We start from the raw sequence: 21,029 nt of genomic DNA, 5'->3' as shown, positions 1-21,029 counted from the left end.
ACTCGTACTCGCAAACGAGGCTCCGATACTAAACATCCGATACCGTGTGCCTAGTGCACGTTGCTGCGTTATGCCTGGTTCACACTACACGACTTTTGCCCTGATTTTCGCTCGGCGACTGGTCGGCGCTAGATTTGCCAGCTCGGGAGCAACTCGGCGTTCACTCGGAGATCAAAAATCGGCTCTCGATCGCTAAGTGTGAACTATCCAACAACTCGATCCGACCGGCTCGCCGAGCGCTCGAGTTTTCTAGCATGTCAGATATCTGATCTCAGCCAATGAGAACGCAGGATACGGTGTGAGGGGAAATGCAGGAGAGGAGTGTAAACAGGTGGGACAGGGGGATAATATAGTTTATACACCGGCACACACACACACACACGTTTTACAGTATTTCTGACCTGATCGTTCTCTACAAAACATAACAACAAAACACCAACATTGCAAAAATATTTATTAACCTCCAACTCACTACAGAACAATCCATGCTATTCGTGTTGCCAAATCCACTCAGATTCATTTATTTTCCCTCTTTGATTTCATCACCTCAGCACACAAACACTTTGATCACATGTACTTGTAAAAAATGGTATCGATGCATCCCTACTTTATACTATTAATATAGTGGTAATAATGGTATCTTGGTGTGTGTGTGTGTGGGTGGGGGGGGGGAGAGAGAGAGAGAGAGAGAGAGAGAGAGAGAGAGAGAGAGAGAGAGAGTGTAAGTATTTTACCATGACTCATGATTAATGGGGTGTTCTAGGACATCTGCAGTCTGTCGTCTTTGCTGTCCTCTTGGTGTCCTCTCTATCGTTTGTCTCTCCTACTTGGTCTTTTTATTTCATTACTTTCTAACCTTTCTTTCACTTTGGGCTTTGCTTGCTGATTTTGTGACTTTTCTTTCCCACAGTTCACTTTTTTAACCTTTGTTTTTTTTTTTGTTTTTTTTTTTGCATTTTTTTTTTATTGCGTTTCTTTTCTCCCCCACCCTGTTTCTCTCTCAGGCTGCCCTTCTCTCACATAGTCTCCCTCTCAGGCTGCGCGCTCTCTCAGACTGCCCATCCCTCTCTCGGCTACCTCTTTCTCTCACAGGCTGCCCTTCTTTCAGACACTCTCTCTCAGGCTCTCGCTCTCTTTTGGGCTGCCTCTCTCAGGCAGTCACTCTCTCAGACAGCTTCTCTCTCAGGCAGTAGCTCTCAGGCTGCCCTTTTCTCTCACGGGCAGTCGCTCTCTCTCAGGCAGTTGCTTTCTCTCAGGCTGCCTTTCTCTCTCTCGGGCAGTCACTCTCTCAGGATGCCCTTCTCTCTCTTGGGCAGTCGCTCTCTCTCAGGCTGACGTTCTCTCTATCAGGCAGTCACTCACAGGCTGCCTTTCTCTCTCTCAGGCAGTCTCTTTCTCTGTCTGCCTTTTTCTCTCGGGCAGTCGCTCTCTTTCAGGCTGCCCCTCTCTCTCTTGGGCAGTTGCTCTCTCTCAGGCAATTGCTCTCTCTCAGGCTGCCCTTCTCTCTCTTGGGCAGTCAATTCAATTCAATTTGCTTTATTGACATGACAAATTCACACATTTGTATTGTCAAAGCGTTCATACATGCTCTCTTTCAGGCTGCCCTTCTCTCTCTCAGGCAGTTGCTCTCTCTCAGGCAGTTGCTCTCTCTCAGGCTGCCTTTCACTCCTAGGCAGTTGCTCTCTCTCAGGCTGCCTTTCACTCTTAGGCAGTTGCTCTCTCTCAGGCTGCCTTTCACTCTTAGGCAGTTGCTCTCTCTCAGGCTGCCTTTCACTCCTAGGCAGTTGCTCTCTCTCAGGCTGCCTTTCACTCTTAGGCAGTTGCTCTCTCTCAGGCTGCCTTTCACTCTTAGGCAGTTGCGCTCTCTCTCAGGCTGCCTTTAACTCTCTTAGGCAGTCTCTCTTTCTCAGGCTGCCTTTTTTTCAGGCAGTCTCTCTCTCTCTCAAGCTGCCTTTTTCTAAGGCAGTCTCTCTTTCTCAAGCTGCCTTTTTCTAAGGCAGGCTCTCTTTCTCAAGCTGCCTTTTTCTAAGGCAGTCTCTTTCTCTCAGGCTGCCTTTCTCTGTCTCTCTCTTTCTCAGGCTGCCTTTCTCTCAGACAGTCTCTCTCTTTCTCAGTCTGCCCTTCTCTCTCTCAGGCTGCCCTTCTCTCTCACTCTCTCTCCCTTAGACTGTCTCTCAGCTTATTTAATTATGAAGTCAATCATGTTAGATTTCCCAGACAATGCCTTTAAAAGGTTGTGCAGTAAAGAGCACAGTTGGGCTCTGTGGATGCCTTAATGAAGTTTAACCCTGTCATTTGGCCCCCTGGTTCTGTCTGAGCTAATGACGGACTGCTGCTGAATCTTCAGAGAATTTCTTAAGCAGGCACGACCTAATAAAAATCAGTCATGGTTGTAATCATTGATACGGTACCAGCATGTGCTTACTGCTTCAGAACTTCAGCTTGAAAGAATATTACATTGTAGGCGAATGTCTCTTGTTTGTGTATAGCTATGTGATTTGTCATGTCATGTGTTTACAGTATTTACAAATTAGTGTCTTTTAGATGGACAACACTACAGCTAGCAAGACTACAACTAAGTTTTACAGGCCCAAGGGCCAGCAAGTGTAATTAATCAGTACCAACGAATTAGGAGACAATGGCACAATGTTAGATTATATTATAAAACTTTGTACACTGCCTAATTAGTAATTGAGAGCACTTGGGTGGTGCAGGGGTCTAGTGCAGGGTTTTTCTTTTTTTTTTTTTTCAAGCAACCCACATTTTGTCATTGATTTTTATTTATTTATTTTTTTTTTTTTTTCCCCTTTTTCTCCCCCTTTAGCGCATCCAATTGTTCAATTTGCATCGTGCTTCCTCTCTGTCTATGCCGAACCCTGCCCTGACCGAGGAGATCGAAGCTAACCCATATCCCCTCCGAAACATGGGCAGCAGCCGGATGCATTTTGGCCACCCACACATTGATGAGTGTTGTGCCACCTAGCGTTGCATGCGGAGAGACACACCCTAAGGGCACTCTTCCTCATCTCTGTGCAGGCGCCTCTAATCAGCCAGCAGAGGTCGTAATCGCATTCTGATAGAGAGAGACCCACATCCGGTTCTTTGTCCCGCCCCCCAACTAAGCAACTGGCCAATCGTTGCTCATACAGCCACTCAGCCTCGAACCGGTAAGGCAGAGCTGTATTTGATACGATGTACTCAGAATCCAGCTCTGGTTGCAGCGTGTCTTTTTACCCCTGCGCCACCTGAGCGGCCGTCCATGGTTTTTTTTTACGCAACAAAATCAATGCATCTTACTCTCTCTGCTCTGCACAGTACAATCTAGTCCCACTGTGGTTTACAAAAATGTAACAAAAAGCCTACACAAGAACACGTTCATTTCATGTTTATGTGCCTGCTGTTAAAATTAGTTTATTTAACTATTATTTTTCTGCAAACTATTTTTGTGGTTGAAAGGCCACCTGCAAAGCAATCGCCCATCAGGGTGCTTACATAGACGCACATGTGGCTGTGTGTTCATAAGTGGGAAGGACAATGGTCAAGCAGGGGTGCATCTTTAATGCTGCAGTTATGGCTGTCGTTGACTGGTTGACCAGCCTGCACAAGGCACGATTGATAGCGAATGGCAGTGTGAGGCTCTCTGTATGCACCAACGGTGAAATGAAGCTGTCAATAGCAGCATGCATGTCAAAGTGTGGATGTATGACAGTCTATGGCCCACCGCGGTCTGAGGTCAGGGGGTGGTGGCAGCAACAGGAGCAATATTGCAAATTGGTTACAACTAGATTTGGGAAAATAGGAAAAAAAATGCATAAATAGAAAATTAAGACTCATAAACATCCGAGGAAATTCTGTGGTATCTGGTAGCAGGACATTACGAACAGTTCCTTTAATCTCTGTACCCTGCCCATTGTATGAGCTTTCAACAGTGGACATGAGTTAGCAAGGGCATTTTGACTGGCGTGAGCTACACAGCACCATACACAGTAGGGTTTGATGCACTTTGTGCTGGAACTCATTCATCTCATCATAAGTATTACATTTAACATTTACAGCACAGAGGCTAGCACTGTCGCCTCACAGCAAGAAGGTCCTGTGTTTGATTTCCAGGTGGGGTGGTCCGGGTCCTTTCTGTGTAGAGTTTGCATATTCTCCCATTGTCTGCGTGGGTTTACTCCGGGTGCTCCAGTTTCCTCCCACAGTCCAAAGACATACAAGTGAGGTGAATTGGAGATACTAAATTGTCTATGACTGTGTTTGATATAACCTTGTGAACTGATGAATCTTGTGTGTAATGAGGACGTTAAAATCCTAATAAACAATCAAACATTTTTGGCATTTAGCAGACGCCTTTATCCAAAGTGAATTACAGTATACATTCTAAGCAACTATGGGTTAAGGGCCTTGCTCAAGGGCCCAACAGCAGCAAACTGGCAGTGGTGGGGCTTGAACCAGCGACCCTGTGATTACTAGTCCAGTACCTTAACCACTAGGCTACAAATTATTAACCCATTAACCAAATTTTTTTCTGTTGGAACACAGGAACGTCCTGTTTTTCTACATTTACATTTTCAGCATTTAGCAGACGCTTTTATCCAAAGCGACTTACACAATGAGCTTAAAACGATGAGCAATTGAGGGTTAAGGGCCTTGCTCAGGGACCCAACAGTGGCAACTTGGTGGTGGCGGGGCTTGAACCAGCAACCTTCTGCTTACTAGTCCAGTACCTTAACCACTGAGCTATCACTGCCCTACATCTAAGTGACTAACTTGGGGGCCGTTACCAGACAGGGGATTATGGCAGTTAATGGGTTAAAATCATCTTCATTTCTAAATCATCTGGGTGATTCTTTGACGTAAGTGAATCTTGGCCACCCAACAACCTGTTGGTTGTGTGTTTACATTTGCGACTTCTGTAGGTACCACTTCAGTAGGTACTTGCCATGGTTGCCTGTAAGCATCTTTTGCTGTTTCGCTGTTTCAAGCCAGTCGTCTGGCCTTAACGATTTGCTAATCAAAGTCCTTAAATCTTGATGTTTGATTATATCTCTGCATACGGGCGGCACGGCACAGCAAGAAGGTCCTGGGTTCATTCATCAGGTGGAGCGGCTTGGTCTTTTGTGTGGAGATTGCATGTTCTCCCTATATCTGGACTGTGGGAGGAAACTGGAGCTCGCGGAGGAAACTCATGCAAAGACATGCAGTCAGGTTAATTGGAGATTTGAAATTGTCCATAACTGTGTTTGACATTAAAATACTTGAACTGGTGAGTCTTATGTAACCAGTAACCACATGTCCTGTCATGAATGTAACCAAAGTGTGTAAAACATGACATTAAATCAGTATATGGGTAATGTGAAATAAATAATCGAACATGCTAATTTAGTAACATGTTTAATTATTTAGCACAATATATGGCCATGAAAGGACAGTTAACAATTGATAAACCTTGAAAATGAAAACATCACACTGCTCTGTACCAAGCTCCTTTCAATCCCACCTTTTCCTTCTGAAATCTGGCAACCCTTTATTTGATCCCGCTTTCTGTAATTGAATTGGCATCAAGTACCATTTCTACTGTGTGAAATCATTTCTATTGTTGTTTTTCAATTGCGTTGAGTGTTTGGATCTGTTGTGTGTTCTTCTTGCTATTGTTAATCTGTCAGACAAAATTCCAGCTTACTTTGCCGCTCTGCAATGCTTTTTAATTCAGTTGTATTGCAGTCTGTTAGGTTGCCACTCAAGCTTGGTGGTGTTTTTTTTAAATCCTTCACTTATTTATCTCTGTATTGCCATCTACAAACACATTCAAAAAAACTGATAACCTATCACTGGTAGAATGTTGCTTTGTTGTTGCTCCTTTTTAAGCTGGGCTCTGTTTAATGGGGGTAATAAGCTCTGCATCTCATACTCATTAATCAGTGCTTTATCACGTGCATTGCTGTAACTCGTTCAAAGGGACACGACCTCTGAGCGTGGGAGAGGTGAACAGCGTAAATACAAACATGGTTTATGGCCTATAATGGCTGGTACTCCTGAGACGTGACACTCACCCATGTGTCCTCCCATGTGTTTGGACAGTGTATTCATCACAGGAAGGTTAGCACTGGCTACATCACTCTTTATTAGCTGTGATCTCAACAGCTCTCGTTCTTTCAGTCTATGATGAATTACCTTCATGTGCAGGGTGTGTAACTGCATTGCGTTTAGTTATTACAGGAAAAAAACTTGACCCACTGCAGCCCTGATCATGTTAAAGTGGTCATAAAACATGAAAATAAAATTATTATAATTAGTGGATTTAAAAGGTATTTAGACCTGTTCAGTTTTTGAACACTTTATTGTGTTGTGGGTTTGGTAAAATGACAATTATATCCATTCAGAATCAATCAATCTATATTTACATTTGTGGCATTTAGCAGATGCCTTTATCCAAAATGGCTTACAGTTATGACTGAATACAGTTTGAGCAATTGAGCGTTAAGGGTCTTGCTCAGGGGCCCACATTGACAACTTGTTGATGATGGGGCTTGAACCGGCAACCTTCTGATTACCAATCCAGTACCTTAACCACTAAGCCACCTGCAAATCTATATTTAGATTCACAAAAGTATTAATACTGTGTAATAGCTTGTTTGGAAACAATTACAGTCGCAGGGAATGAAGGTACGTCTCTGCTAGCTATGCATAACTGGATTTGGGCAGTTTATCCTATTCTTCATGGTAGATCCTCTGTCTCTCTGATTGGAGGATCAGCGTTTGTACACATTTTCCACAGATGATCAATGGGGTATACATCTGGGCTTTGGCTCGGCCACACGGACAATCAGAGACTTGCCCCAAAGCGTGTGTGTGTTAAAAGGTGAACTGTCTTCTCAGTCTGAGATCAACTTTCCTGTATTTGTATTTGCCACAGACAGTATTTTGGATTTCATGGCTTGGTCCATGTTTTGTCCTGACAATGCAGTGTGTAAACTGTGGGCTCTTATAGACCAAGTTATGTGCCTTGCCTCTGTCTAATTATTAAACATCGCAACATGACTTCTGCTGCTTAACAGTCTGTGGTAACCTGGGCTGATTTTCCTCTTCATGATCTGCAATAAATTTTCAATAGGAGACAGATCTGGACTGCAGGCAGGTCAGTTAAGCACACGCACTCTAACTCTGAATCTAAATAAGCCGCACAATTATAGTGTGTGCAGAAGACTCATCTGGACTTAAGCTGGACTTCTCTAACCACAGCTTATGTTTTCGATGTCTTTCTGTCCATCTTGGGTGGCTTGGTGGGTAGCACTGTCGCCTCACAGCAAAAAGGTCCTGGGTCCGATTCTCAGGTGGAGCGGTCTGGGTCCTTTCTGTGCAGAGTAAGCATGTTCTCCCTGTGTCTATGTGGGTTTTCTCTGGGAGCTCCAGTTTCCTCCTACTGTCCAAAAATATGCAAGTCAGGTGAATTGGAGATGCAAAATTGTCCATGACTGTTTGACATTAAAAACTTGAACTGAAAAATCTTGTAACCAGTAATTACCTGCCATGTCATGAATGTAACCAAAGTGTGTAAAACATGACGTTAAAATCCTAATAAATAAATAAATATTGTGTCCATCTGAGATGAGCTTGGGCCCAGAGAGCTCTTTTTGCTTAAAGTTACATTTTGCTTAGTTTGATGCATTGTTCGCTCCTTCCGCGTCACGTTGCTAAAGATTCCTTCTCTTCCTGTGTCTGTACATCAACAGCTCTCAGAAAATAAATGACTTCTATCTTCTGTCACGCCCAGTCACTGCAGGTGTGAAAGTGAGTTGCTTTTTGCAAATGAGGAGTGAAACGATATAGTGAAGCTCAGTGAGGATGGTGGGACTCGCTTCATTTTTTTTATCTTGTTGTAAATTATTATTTCCATTTGGTTCCTGTAATGGATCTGTTTCTGTAGGAAAGAAACTATTTACTGTGTCAGATAAATCAGAACATGAAACAAAACTGGAAAGTGTTTTTGAAATTGGTTGAATCCACCATGTGTAAGCTAGGTGTAAGGTTGCCAGTCTAGCTATCCAGTCAGCTTAGCTTTCCATGTCTGTGATATTTATTACTTATATTATGGTGGGCTTTAAATTAAAAAAAGAAGTAAAGTATTCAACACCTCTTCAATCATGTTCTACAATTGCCATTGCAGACATTTGGCAAGGCTAGCTTGGCGTTACTTCTAAATTCAAGTGACCAATGGAAAACTTGAATAGACCCAGGTGACACACATACGGCAATTTGATAGATGTGAGGGGAAAAAAAGCACTCCTGGCATGTATACAGGGTTAGTCTAAGGAGTCTGAATGAACATTACATGTACTGACAGAACATTTCTCTTTCTTACTGTGTGGCTTCTGGGGCACTGGGGTGGCGCAGTGGTAAATTATGCTAGCCCACTACTGCGGGGATCCATTTTTTCGAATCCCCTGTCGGGCTGCTATATACAGACATGATTGGCTATGTCGGGGAGGGGGTTCGAGGCCCCACGATGGATTGCAGTCCTGTTTGGGGTGTTACTGCCCTGCACCCAGTAATTCCAAAAAAGACAGACCTGCAGCAACCATGGCCAGGATAAAGTAATGGTAGAACATAAAATCAAAAGTGCATTTATGTATATCAGCACAAACTAATAGCAAATAAGAATTCAAAATTTGAAATTCATCTTCAATAATATGGCCAGACTAAACACTGTAACAGTATACTGTTTAAGCAATTGAGGGTTAAGGGTCTTGCTTAAGGGCCCAACAGTGGCAACCTGGCAGTGGTGGGGCTTGAACCAATAATCTTTTGATTACTAGTCCAGTAACTTAATCACTAGGCTACAACTGCCCTTTAACTATTGAACAGTTTTGGATCAGCACTTTATGACAAGATCAAATAAAAAAAAAGGTAAATTACCGTAATTAAGGTAAATGAAGCAAATTACAATACATTCACTAACTTGAAGAGATTTGTTGGCAACAAACACTCAGCTTTGCTATAAAAAAGGAAAAATACAGAAAATAACCAAAAATACCCACTGCATGTTTGCTGTGTGGTTTTCCTCCGGGAACTCCGGTTTCCTCCTGGTGTCCAAAGACCTGCAAGTGAGGTCAATCGGACATACAAAATTGTCCATGACTGTTTGACATTAAACTTGTGAACTGATGAATCTTGTGTAACCAGGAATTACTTGTCCTGTCATGAATAGAACCAAATTGTGTAAAACATTAAAATCATTAAAATCCTGATAAATAAATATTAAAATCAATAGTTTTTCAATTAAAAAAAACACACCCTCCCAGAAAGCTCACTGAGATTGGTGGTTGGTGGTTGGTGGAAAAAGCTTCCTTGTGGGCCATAAAATCACAGTTGTGTGGATATGAAGGTACGTTTGATAGAAGATACAGCTATATTTCTTTGAACTGAAGACCATATGCGAACCCAACAGGAAGGTTCACAAGAATGAAAGTATCTGTCGATACTCCAAAATGTGGAGTGCATATTTCTTTTTCTCCTCATCAAGCATTACAAGAGAAGACTCAGTACTATTATGAGGCAGCACAAATATAAGCTGTCATTTGCATTACATTTACATTTTCAGCATTTAGCAGATGCTTTTATCCAAAGCCACTTACAGTTATGACTAGGGATGTCCCGATCACGTTTTTTTGTTCCCGATACCGATCCCGATTATTAATTTTGATCCCGATCCGATACCGAGTCTCAAACCGATACTTATATTTTCTAGATATTGTCTATATAAGAACTAGATAATACTGTTCACACAGTGCACACTTCAACTACATTACAGTTATTCAGATTAATCCAATGTATACAGTATGTTTAACAACTGAATAGCTCTGCAGTGCTGAAGGGAAAAATGCTGCATCCAAGCTATTGCTTAATGTTTTGTATTTTTACAAAATCAATCAAAATGAGTGGGATAATTACAGTTTTACTTTAAACTTTACATTCAAAGATTAATGCAGTGATACACTAAAAATGAACAGAAATCTGTGTAGCAGCTTAACTTGAACATAAGAAAAAAAGTTACTTAAAAGCATTACAGTAAAACCTGAATACCAAAATAAAATGTTATGAAGGAAAGCCAGTTCTTAAAGTGCTTGTATTGTGACAATGGTTTAATGGACGTTTCTATTTGAAGTGAGTGTGTTTTGACCCTTTGGGGCTTCCATAGTGCATGAAATAGCGTGCATGACTCTAGCTGTCCGGTATTCGGTACCATAACAGTTAATAAGTTAATAAAGTGTTATGCTCCTGACAATATGTGAATATACCGTGTATTTCTTTCTTTATTAAACGAGTGCATCACTATGTTGTTTTGTAAACCGGAGTGATCCTCGACTCACACACCATATAAACAGTAAAATTCTACAGTAATTAACTCAGCTCTGCTCCCACCGCCTCGTGAAACGCTCGCATTGCAAACATTACTCTAAACTGTTGGACTTTCCAATTCAGCGGACATGCTGATGTAAAAGAAAAGATCGGGATTAAGATCGGGTTTAGTAAAGCCGATTCCGATCAGTTAAAAAATGCCTTGATCGGCCCCGATCCCGATCTTTGAGATCGGATCGGGACATCCCTAGTTATGACTGAACACAATTTTGAGCAATTGAGGGTTAAGGGCCTTGCTCAGGGGCCCAACAGTGGCAACTTGGCGGTGGTGGGGCTTGAACCTTTAGATTAATAGTCCAGTACCTTAACCACTGAGCTATTACTGCCCTTGTCAGTGTTGTTTATTTTTTTTCTCTTGGAATTCACTATAGTTGAAGGTTACGTTTTCTTATCTTCTCAATGCAAGATTTATTTATTTAATCAACACGTTCAAGACGTTGTTTTCTAATCTTTCCAATCTTTACCAAGTGCACCAATAATTCTGGGTTTGAGTCTAAACACAGAGAAAGAAAACAAGAATTGTAGACGGTAAGAAAACAAAACATTCTGTTAAAGGCCAAGAGACTGTCGGGCAGCCATGTCATAATGTAGACATACAGCTTATCTCTTATTCAAGTCTCTCAGGGGGAGCAGGGCCTCTACGGAGGGCTGTAGGGTAAAGGATTATGGGAAAAGTGAGAAAGGAGTACGTATGTGGAAGCAAACCCCCTAACTGGACATATCTCTTTCTAACACTGGAGTTCAAAGAACGTTTTTTAAAGCTCAGACAGCTTTATTTCACCGCAGACGCTGATTAAAAGCTGATGTTGAGATGCAGTCAAGCATTCATCATTTTGAATGATGGGTTTCCCAGCCGTTTGCTGTTATTTCTTCCATGTGCGAGGGGCAACAGACTTAAACTTTAGTTCTCGGGAAGGGAGCCATATTTATGCTTTAATCTACAGCTCTCTTTTACAGTTTACTGCCAAGCTGTCCTTGGAGAAAATGTTGCGTGTATTATTGCTTTTATTATTACGTTTTCCTCCCATTTACAGCAAACGCCAAGCAATCTTGATTTTTAGAATACGATTACCGTGAGTAGATAGTATTCCTGTGTGGGGGCTCCAATTGAAAAACAAAAATAAATGGAATATAATTCAAACGTGCATCAGAAGCAAATTGCTAAGAGATTTGTCCCGGGAAACAGATCGGCCACAGAAGTCTTGGTGTGCTTATCATAACCATACGTTCTCTTTTGTTTTCTTTAAAAGATTAATGAAACTGTCCAGGAAAGACAAAATTGCACACTAGAGTTGATTTCTTTTGTAAATTGTGGTCAGCATGATTACTTTGCAGAAGCACGGGTGGAACAGAGGTAATTTTACGCTAGCCTACTGCTGCTGGGATTCAGGGTTCGAATCTACCAGCGGTACTTTTAACTGGTTGGGTGTCTACATACAGAGCTTTTGACTATGCTCTGGGGTGTGTTACTGTGTGGCTCACAGTGATTCCGGAAAAGCCAGACCCACAGCGACCCTGACCAGTATAAAGTGGTGATAAACGCTTGTCTTAAAATAGTTAATCTACCTACTGCACGTTATAAAAGAAAGCGAGGAAACTAAAGTCCCTAGAGCAAATAGTAACCAGAGATGAGGATCCAATGCAGGTGTGTTACTGCTTTGAATGCAGTAATTCTGAGGGAAACTGGACCCACCACGACCATGACCAGGATAAAATGATGGCAAAACATAAAAATGAAATAAAAATGTTGACTTTCCTATTATTTATAGGGAAATTTTCATTCATTTATACATTGTCTCTTTTACCATGACTTTATCCTGGTCAGGGTCGTGGTGGGTTCGATTCATAGGCTGATAGGCAGGAAACACACAAGACAGGTCACCAGTCCATTACAAGGCTAAAGGGATAAATGTTTAGATAATTATGTTTGGCCACATTTAAAAAATATATAATACTGAATCATTTTATTAATTAATTGATTTTTATGTATTACCACTGCTTTATCCTGGTCAGGCTTGCAGCAAGTCTGGCTTTCCCGGAATCACTGGGCGTGAGAAAGTAACGTACCCCAAACAGGATGGCAATCCATTGTGAGGCCTCAGCCACCTATTATAGCTAATCATGTCTGTATATCGATGCCCAACCAGCCGATAGCACCAATGGGGATTCACATCAAACTCACTTTTAGAAAGCAGTCATGCAGGAACGGAAAATGACTAAAGCTGTTGTCATGAAGTTGGAGGTACAAAATGTATGCTATATAATGACCTGTTAATAGCAGGTATGGTATGCCTAAACTCAATAATTAGGTGTCCACATACTTTAGGCCAAATTTAGGGACAGTGGTAGCCTAGTGGGTAGAGCTTTGGGCTATTAATTAAAAGGTTGTGGGTTTAAATCCAGTTGGGTCCCTAAGCAAGGCCTTCAGGGGTGCCATGCAATTGCTAACCCTGCGCTCAGACCCCAGCTTCCAAAGAAGTAGTACTGTACATGTGTATATGTATACATAACAAATAAAGGCATAAAAATAGTGCATACAGTAAGTCTGTCATATGTCTCTACATCTGTATATTTTATGGTATTGACTAGGCACTGATTGTTAGTTCAACCTTCTTCTATCAATCTTTCAATCTTTTGAATGTCACCCGCTATAAGTCTGTTTTTTCTTTCATATTTTTTACATTGGTGTTTCTATTTCTCTGTTCACCGTGTTATCATGTATTCTGTGTATCTTATTCATGATTTACTGGCCCAAACCTCTATTTGTTTTGCTAAAAGCCCCGCTCACGTTTCTGTCTTTCTCTTTTCTCGTATCCTCCAGCACAGCTTGACTAAACGTGTTTGTCTGTGCTTTGTGGCGAGGATTACCTTTCCATCAAGGAAAGAATGAAGTGTGAAAAGCAATCTGAGAAACGGCAGCCCCGCTGATATAGAACTTCGACGGATGCAATTATGCCAATGACAGATCATTTTTGACCCCATCCCTCAACGCTATGGATGAGTGTTTGTGGTTGTTTTGTTTTTCTAGTGCACACTGTTGAAACCTTGCCCTGTAAGAAGCGATGACATGGCACACACAGACTTTTTTTTTTCTCCCAATGTTTGCTTACTCATGTTGCAGAGCACAATGTATCAAGTCTTCTTCTCTTCTCCCTCATTCTGTTTCTCTTTCTCTTTTCAAACAGAAATTCTCCAGAAGGCTGGGTGCTCGATGCTCTTGGTATCTTTGCTTTGCTGGATGCGTTTATGCAGAGGTGTAAAGATCTACTCGAGGTAAGCAAATATACACGGTCTGTCCGAAAACCTAGTGAGCTCTTTACACATATGAGTGGAGCGTTCCGGATCCTTTCTATGTGGAGTTTGCATGTTCTCCCCGTGCCTGCGTGGGTTTCCTCCCACAGTCCAAAAACATGCAAGTGAGGTGAATTTGAGATATGAAATTGTCCATGACTGTTTGACATTAAATTTGAACTGATGAATCTTGTGTAATGAGTAACTACCTGTCCTGTCATGAATGAAACCAAAGTGTGTAAAACATGACGTCAAATCCTAATAAAATAATATTAATAACTTTACATATTGTAATTTTACTTCACCCTGCACACTTTTCTGAGAAGTATGCTGTCTAAATTCTTAGATGCCTTAAAATGCTGCCTACTAAGGTGCCTTATTTCAAAGCGATAACCTGAATGAATAACGAGGGAGCATCAGATGCTTCCTTAGCAGTGAAGGCAATCCCAGCATTCAGTGCGGCACACCTTTTCTTACAAAAAAAAAAGACTAATATGGGGGACGAATGCAGAGCAATGAACGGTGGTCTTTTTAAATTTAAATAAATTCTCATTAATTTTAGGTGTCATTTCTTTGCAAATTCTGGCATGTCAGGGACAGTTTAGCCATGTTGGGTACACGGAGGGAGACGTTAGCTTGCATGCTAGCGGGTTGTGCCACCTTAGCCCATTGGTTTGAATGGCCTGAGGTTAACTGTGTTAGACAGTGATTATATCACCAGAGTTATTGTTTGCCAAGTGAAGTAGTGTGTTAAAATAACCTGCCTTATAAGTTTGATATATTTTTTGATATTTTATTTTTGATATTAAGTTCATATTAGAATCCTCTCTACTTAAGCAGCTGCCTAGGTAGGCAGTAGGCAGCAAGGCAGCTCACTAGGTTTTCAAACAGACCCACTGTGTACACAGATGCCATTCACAAGTAAAGTCAAGTCAAATTTATTTGTATAGCACTTTTTACAATGAACATTGTCTCAAAGCAACCTTACAGAATCCAGGTCCAACAGACCAAAAACCCCTGTTTGAGCAAGCCAATGACGACAGTGGCAAGTATAAACTCCCTTAAAATTACAGGAAGAAACCTTGAGTGGAACCAGACTCAGCAGGGACTCCCATCCTCCTTGGGTGGCCTGGAGGATCATTTGAATAAATAGGATTTACACATCATACATACACAAAAATAATTTAAACTAAAAGCTTGAATGTGAAAGAGAGGACATGAGAGAACGAGGTCATATATAAGCAAGCGACAGAGCTGGTTCTTGCATTCCACATACACTCATATTGTTGGCCACTTTATTAGAAACACCATACTGGGCTAAACCACAGTTTGCTCTTAAAACAAAAGTTTTGTGTGGCATGGATTCGACAAGGTGTTGAAAACGTTCCTTTGAGAATTGGTCTGTGTTCATCTGATTGCATCATGTGATTGCTGCACATTTGTCAGCTCCACATTCAAGCTGTGAATCTCCTGATGAAATCTCAAGAGTGATGAAGTCTAAACAAACTGAACTTGTTGTCATGTCATATTAAACAAGAGTAGAATGATTGTAAATTGTACTTTGTGAGATGGTGCCTTATATGGCGCATGCTGAAAATAGCCTTATAAGACATGGGCAGCAAAAATACCCAGGTTGGCTGTGCCATTGACACTATGTTTAATTAGTACTAGCATATTAGTCCCAATGGGTGCTGGGTGCCTTGTGATATTCTTCACACTGTTATACCTCTGCCAGGAACTTAATGGCAGGTTGGTTTTATGGATTGATACTGTTTAGGCCAAATGAGTTCTTCTCTCAGTTCTCTAACCAGAAAGCCTTTACTGGGCCACAGATCTGTCACTTTGTGGATCCCAGGAGATGTTTGTGTGACATGCTCAAACTACTTATTGAAGCAAAACTTGGCGCCCAGGTGGTGCAGCGGGATATTCCGCTGGCACACCAGCGCCGAGATTCTGAACTCTCGGTTGCCACCGGTCGGCTGGGCGCCATCTAGCGGGCATAATTGGCAGTGCCTGCAGAAGACACGGTTCTGCTAGGGTGGGATGACCGGATTTTGTGAGTGGGGTCTTCAAACACTGTGTATGGACCCTGATTGGCAGATAGAGAGGCGCCTGTGCAGAATGCATGGGTGAAAAAGGGTTCCTCTAAGGGCTGCGTATGGGTCAGGGGAGGCATGAGCAGCAATATACCCACCTCGACTGCAATCAGGGATCCCCCAGCAGCGGAAGACAAATTGACTATGCTAAATTGCGAGAAAATTGGAGAAAATGCATAAATAAAATAGACAAAAAGCACTCTCAATGTCTTGGATAAAATAAGGAGGGTTGCACCAGGAAAGGCACTCGACTATGATCAGCTGATCAGCTGTGGTGATCCCTAAATACATGAGCAGCCAGAAGGAAAAAATTAAAACTCATTGACGACTTGGGAAAATGTGATAATTGACTAATGTTGCTGCAATAAATACATTAAATAAACATGTAGCCTAAACATAAATGCACCATATTAAAAAAAACTCTTGGATGATGGACAAAATGTTGGAGTTAATTAAACTTATAATAAGGTTCACACAGGATTCATTCTGGTTGTTTATGTGATGGCAGTTATCCTCTTTTAAAAAGTGAAATAGCTTGAATGTTTTTTTAAATTTATTATACTGTTTATTAATGATTATTGCATTCATTATTTTCTTTTTTAGAAATTGGCTCAGATTCAGGTTCCACAAAAAAAACATACAATCTTCTACAGTATATACAGTGTGGTGGATTTCATTGCAACTGATTAATCAGCTTTAGTTGTGCAGAACCAAGATTTTGTTCATCAGTGCATGGTTTATGTGAAAGTCTTTAGTCCCACAGAAGTCCTCTCCTATTTCTAACAACCATATGCAGTGAACATATGCTATTTATAACATCACACTTCAATTTAAACTTCAGAACCTGACATCTTGACCCACAACATGATTCCATTAAAAAGTTATCATGATTAATGTGTCAATAAAATATGTAACTAAACATACACCGACCAGGCATAACATTATGACCACTGACAGGTGAAGTGAATAACACTGATTATCTCATCACAGCACCTGTTAGTGGGTGGGATATATTAGGCAGCAAGTGAACATTTTATCCTCAAAGTTGATGTGTTAGAGGCCGCTTAGGTGGCGCAGTGGTAAAAATATACGCTGCAACCAGAGCTGGGATCTCAAATACATCGTACCGAATCTCAGCTCTGCCTCGCCGGCTGAGGCTGAGCAGTCACACGAACAACGATTGGCCTGTTGTTCAGACGGGCGGGACTAAGCCGGATATGGATCTCTCTCTGTCAGACTGGTGCAATTACGACCTCGGCTGGCTGATTAGAGGGGCCTACACAGAGATGAGGAAAGAGTGCTCTTAGAGTGTGTCTCTCCGTACACAATGCTAGGTGGCACAACACTCGTCAATGTGTGGGTGATAAGATCCATACGGCATGTCGGAGGGGGCGTGGGTTAGCTTTGATCTCCTCAATCAGATCAGGGATCGGCATAGGCGGAGAGGAAGCATGATGCAATTGGGCAATTGGACGCGCTAAAGGGGTAGAAAATGCTTTTAAAAAAAAAGTTGATGTGTTAGAAGCAGGAAAAATGGACAAGCGTAAGGATTTGAGCGAGTTTGACAAGGGCCAAATTGTGATGGCTAAACGACTGGGTCAGAGCATCTCCACAACTGCAGCTCTTGTGGGGTGTTCCCAGTCTGCAGTGGTCAGTATCTATCAAAAGTGGTCCAAGAAAGGAACAGACGAGCTACTGTAGCTCAAACTGCTGAAGAACTTAATGCCAGTTCTGATAGAAAGGTGTCAGAATACACAGTGCATCACAGTTGCAGGGCTATTTTGGCAGCATAAAAGGGACCAACACAGTATTAGAAAGGTGGTCATAATGTTATGCCTGATTGGTGTATAACATAGCAAATATAGTCTGGAGATGAGACCAGTATTGATGCTGTCACATTAGTGAACACTCATGAAAGCATTCGCTGTAAGCCTTGTCTACCACTCTGGTTATTTCTGGTACTAAATATAATATAAAATGCATCTTTTTGAATTGTGAACTGGAAAAGATTATTATCTCAGCTGCATGCCTCATCACACCTCCTAATATTGCATCGATTTTCCCTGGAATCACTGGGCGCAATGCAGTAACACACCCCAGACAGGACGCCAATTCATCACAGGGCCTCAACCACCACCTCCCTCTCAGACATGGCTAATCATGTCTATGTAGACTCCCAACTGGCCGATATCTGGGGATTCAAACCCTGGATCCCAGCAGTAGTGTGTTAGCATAATTTACTGCTTCACCACCTCACCTCAGTTTTTTTTAATGTTTTTCATTTGAGTTTTGCAGGATCAAACATTACGACTTCCTTTTTTCTCCCAAAAACAATGGTGTGGAAAAAAAACACATTAAAGCAAAGCTATAAGTGTGCATGTACCTTACGTTTTCCTTCAACCATTCATGAACTAATCATAGAACATGAATATTTCAATCATATGATGTATTATAATAGTTCACTCCAGACATGTATGACATTTTACTGTGCTATTCTTAGATTGGTTCTCTTCCTCAGTACTTATGTTCTTATATTAGACTCCCATGTTTTTTATATTATTATTATTTCTATTTCTCTCTCTCTCTCTCTCTCTCTCTCTCTCTCTCAGGTGTGTGAGTGTCAGCAGCAGTTTGCCCGTCGTGAGGAGTGTGAGCAGCTGCCATTGCCTTGCTTTGCAGGGCGTCAGGGGCCAGAGCTCACCAAGAGCCTGCTGGAGATTGAAGCCACCTTTGACAAGAGTCTGCAGATGCTAGGCTCTGTGCACAAGGGCATTCTAGATGTCAAAAACACCTCCTGGCATGACGAATACAGCAGGTAAAGTGTGTGTGTGAGTTAGTGTGGGCACATTAGGCTGCCTAGTTTTTTTTTTTCAATATGTCCGGCTTTACTGTTGGTCTAATGTGGTCATTGCAGGAATGAGCAAGAGTGAACTTGCTATGCATACTGATTATGATATAATGAAGTTATATAATTTCCAACTTCGTGAAAGGACAGATTAATAGTCCACCGCTTCACAATGTAGCTTCTGTCTAAATGTAAATACTAGCTTTTCAAATTAAAATAATCTATTATTATAATTATGTTGGAGGACATGACTAGTCATGGTGGCGTAGTGATGGCTAGTCATGTTAATAGTCTTGGAGGAGGAGTGAAGGCAATTTACACCGATCAACCATAACATTAAAACCACCTCCTTGTTTATACACACATTGTCCATTTTGTCGGCTCCACTTACCATATAGAAGCACTTTGTAGTTCTACAATTACTGACTGTAGTCCATCTGTTTCTCTACATACTTTGTTAGCCCCCTTTCATGCTGTTCTTCAATGGTCAGGACCCCTACGGGACCACTACAGAGTAGGTATTATTTGGGTGGTGGGTCATTCTCAGCACTGCAGTGACACTGACATGGTGGTGGTGTGTTAGTGTGTGTTGTGCTGGTATGAGTGGATAAGACACAGCCACAGCACTGACAGAGTTTTTAAACACCTCACTGTCACTGCTGGACTGAGAATAGTCCACCAACCAAAAATATATCCAGCCAACAGCGCCCCATGGGCAGTATCCTGTGACCACTGATGAAGATCTAGAAGATGACCAACTCAAACAGCAGCAATAGATGAGTGATCGTCTTTGACTTTACATCTACAAGGTGGACCAACTAGGTAGGAGTGTCTAATAATGTGGACAGTGAGTGGACACGGTATTTAAAAACTTCAGCAGCGCTGCTGTTTCTGATCCACTCATACCAGCACAACACACACTAACACACCACCACCATGTCAGTGTCACTGCAGTGCTGAGAATGATCCACCACCTAAATAATACCTGCTCTGTGGTGGTCCTGGGAGAGTCCTGACCATTGAAGAACAAGGTGAAAGCAGGCTATAAAACTATGTAGAGAAGCAGATGGACTACAGTCAGTAATTGTAGAACTACAAAGTGCTTCTATATGGTAAGTAAAGCTGATAAAATGGACAGTGAGTGTAAAAACAAGGAGGTGGTTTTAATGTTATGGCTGATCGGTGTATGTAGTCATGGTCGGGGAAGTGTTGGCTAGTCATGGTGGGGAAGGGATGGCTAGTCTGCATGTAGCAGACACTTTTACCTGAAGTGTTTTACAATTATCACTAAATTTGAGCAGTTTAGGGTTAAGGGCCTAGCTCAGGGGCCCAACAATGGCAATTTGGTGATTGTGGGGGTTAAACCTTGTGGGGCAACAACTCTGATTACTAGTCTGTTACCTTAACTGCAGAGCTACCGCTGCCACTCTATAGAACACCTTTTGGCAGAATTGCCAATGCTGTTTACACTACTCTAATCCCAGCTCTAAAGCAGGATGCAGGGACCAGATTTGAACCCAGATCTAAGCATTGTCATAACAAACTGTTTCATTACCCAATCGCCATTAACTCTATATTTATTTATCTTTAATAATATATGAGAGAGATTTTAAGATTGCAGGCCAGTAGAATATAATAATAATAATAATAATAATAATAATAATACTGTACATTATTATTAATACATCACATTTATATAGCGCTTTTCAACAACCCAAAGATGCTTACAGAGAACAATTAGTAATACAAGGAACAAATAAACGACAAACAAACAGGAAAACAATGAGACAAAAGTCAGTGACAACATATAAAAGAGACTTACAGAGTGAAATTACAGAGTGTAAAACAGGGAACAAGTAAACAGGGAACAAGTAAACAATGATAAACAGGAAGACAACATTACAAAAGGCAAAATGACAACATATAAAGGGGGGGGGGGGGGGGGTCACTGCAGCAGGTTACAGTTTTTCTCAGTCGCTTTGGTTCATTTCTCAGATCAGAATTGAAATTCTCAAAACTGTTTGTTCAATCTCCACATCTCCTTGTCACTTGTGCACATCATAATAGCATTTCTCATTGTGTTTCTCATTTTGCAAATGCTTTTGTACATTCATGCAAATGGTCATGTACGATTGTCTGCTGTTTTTTGCATTATCAATTGCTTATGTCATGTTTATCAAAATGTGTTCTACTGATTGTCTGTTGAATTGTCTCACCCTCCAAAACATTTAGGCTTCGGGTCATTGCCTAGGTCATTACATGCAAAAGTGCTGAACATGAAGTCATAATCTCTCAGGCATAATTTTTACATTTCTATGAAAGTTTTTTGGTAAATTTTGGTAATTTATCCTAAATTGATTAAATTGTTCTCAGGTGAA

At 41.4% G+C, this 21,029-nt stretch overlaps 1 protein-coding gene across 1 annotated transcript in view; it reads left to right on the top strand.

The window, feature by feature from the left end:
• The window catches only part of dnah2 (dynein, axonemal, heavy chain 2), a 294,787-nt gene that overhangs the window by 34,095 nt on the left and 239,663 nt on the right, over positions 1-21,029 (top strand). Inside the window, exons 9-10 of the mRNA XM_062993580.1 lie at positions 13,605-13,692; positions 18,416-18,621. Of these exons, the coding sequence (XP_062849650.1) occupies positions 13,605-13,692; positions 18,416-18,621 (294 nt within the window). The remainder of the gene's footprint in view (positions 1-13,604; positions 13,693-18,415; positions 18,622-21,029) is intronic.

Source organism: Trichomycterus rosablanca, chromosome 4, assembly GCF_030014385.1.
Source record: "Trichomycterus rosablanca isolate fTriRos1 chromosome 4, fTriRos1.hap1, whole genome shotgun sequence".
Classification (NCBI taxonomy): domain Eukaryota; kingdom Metazoa; phylum Chordata; class Actinopteri; order Siluriformes; family Trichomycteridae; genus Trichomycterus; species Trichomycterus rosablanca.
This window is presented reverse-complemented; position numbering and strand designations above follow the sequence as displayed.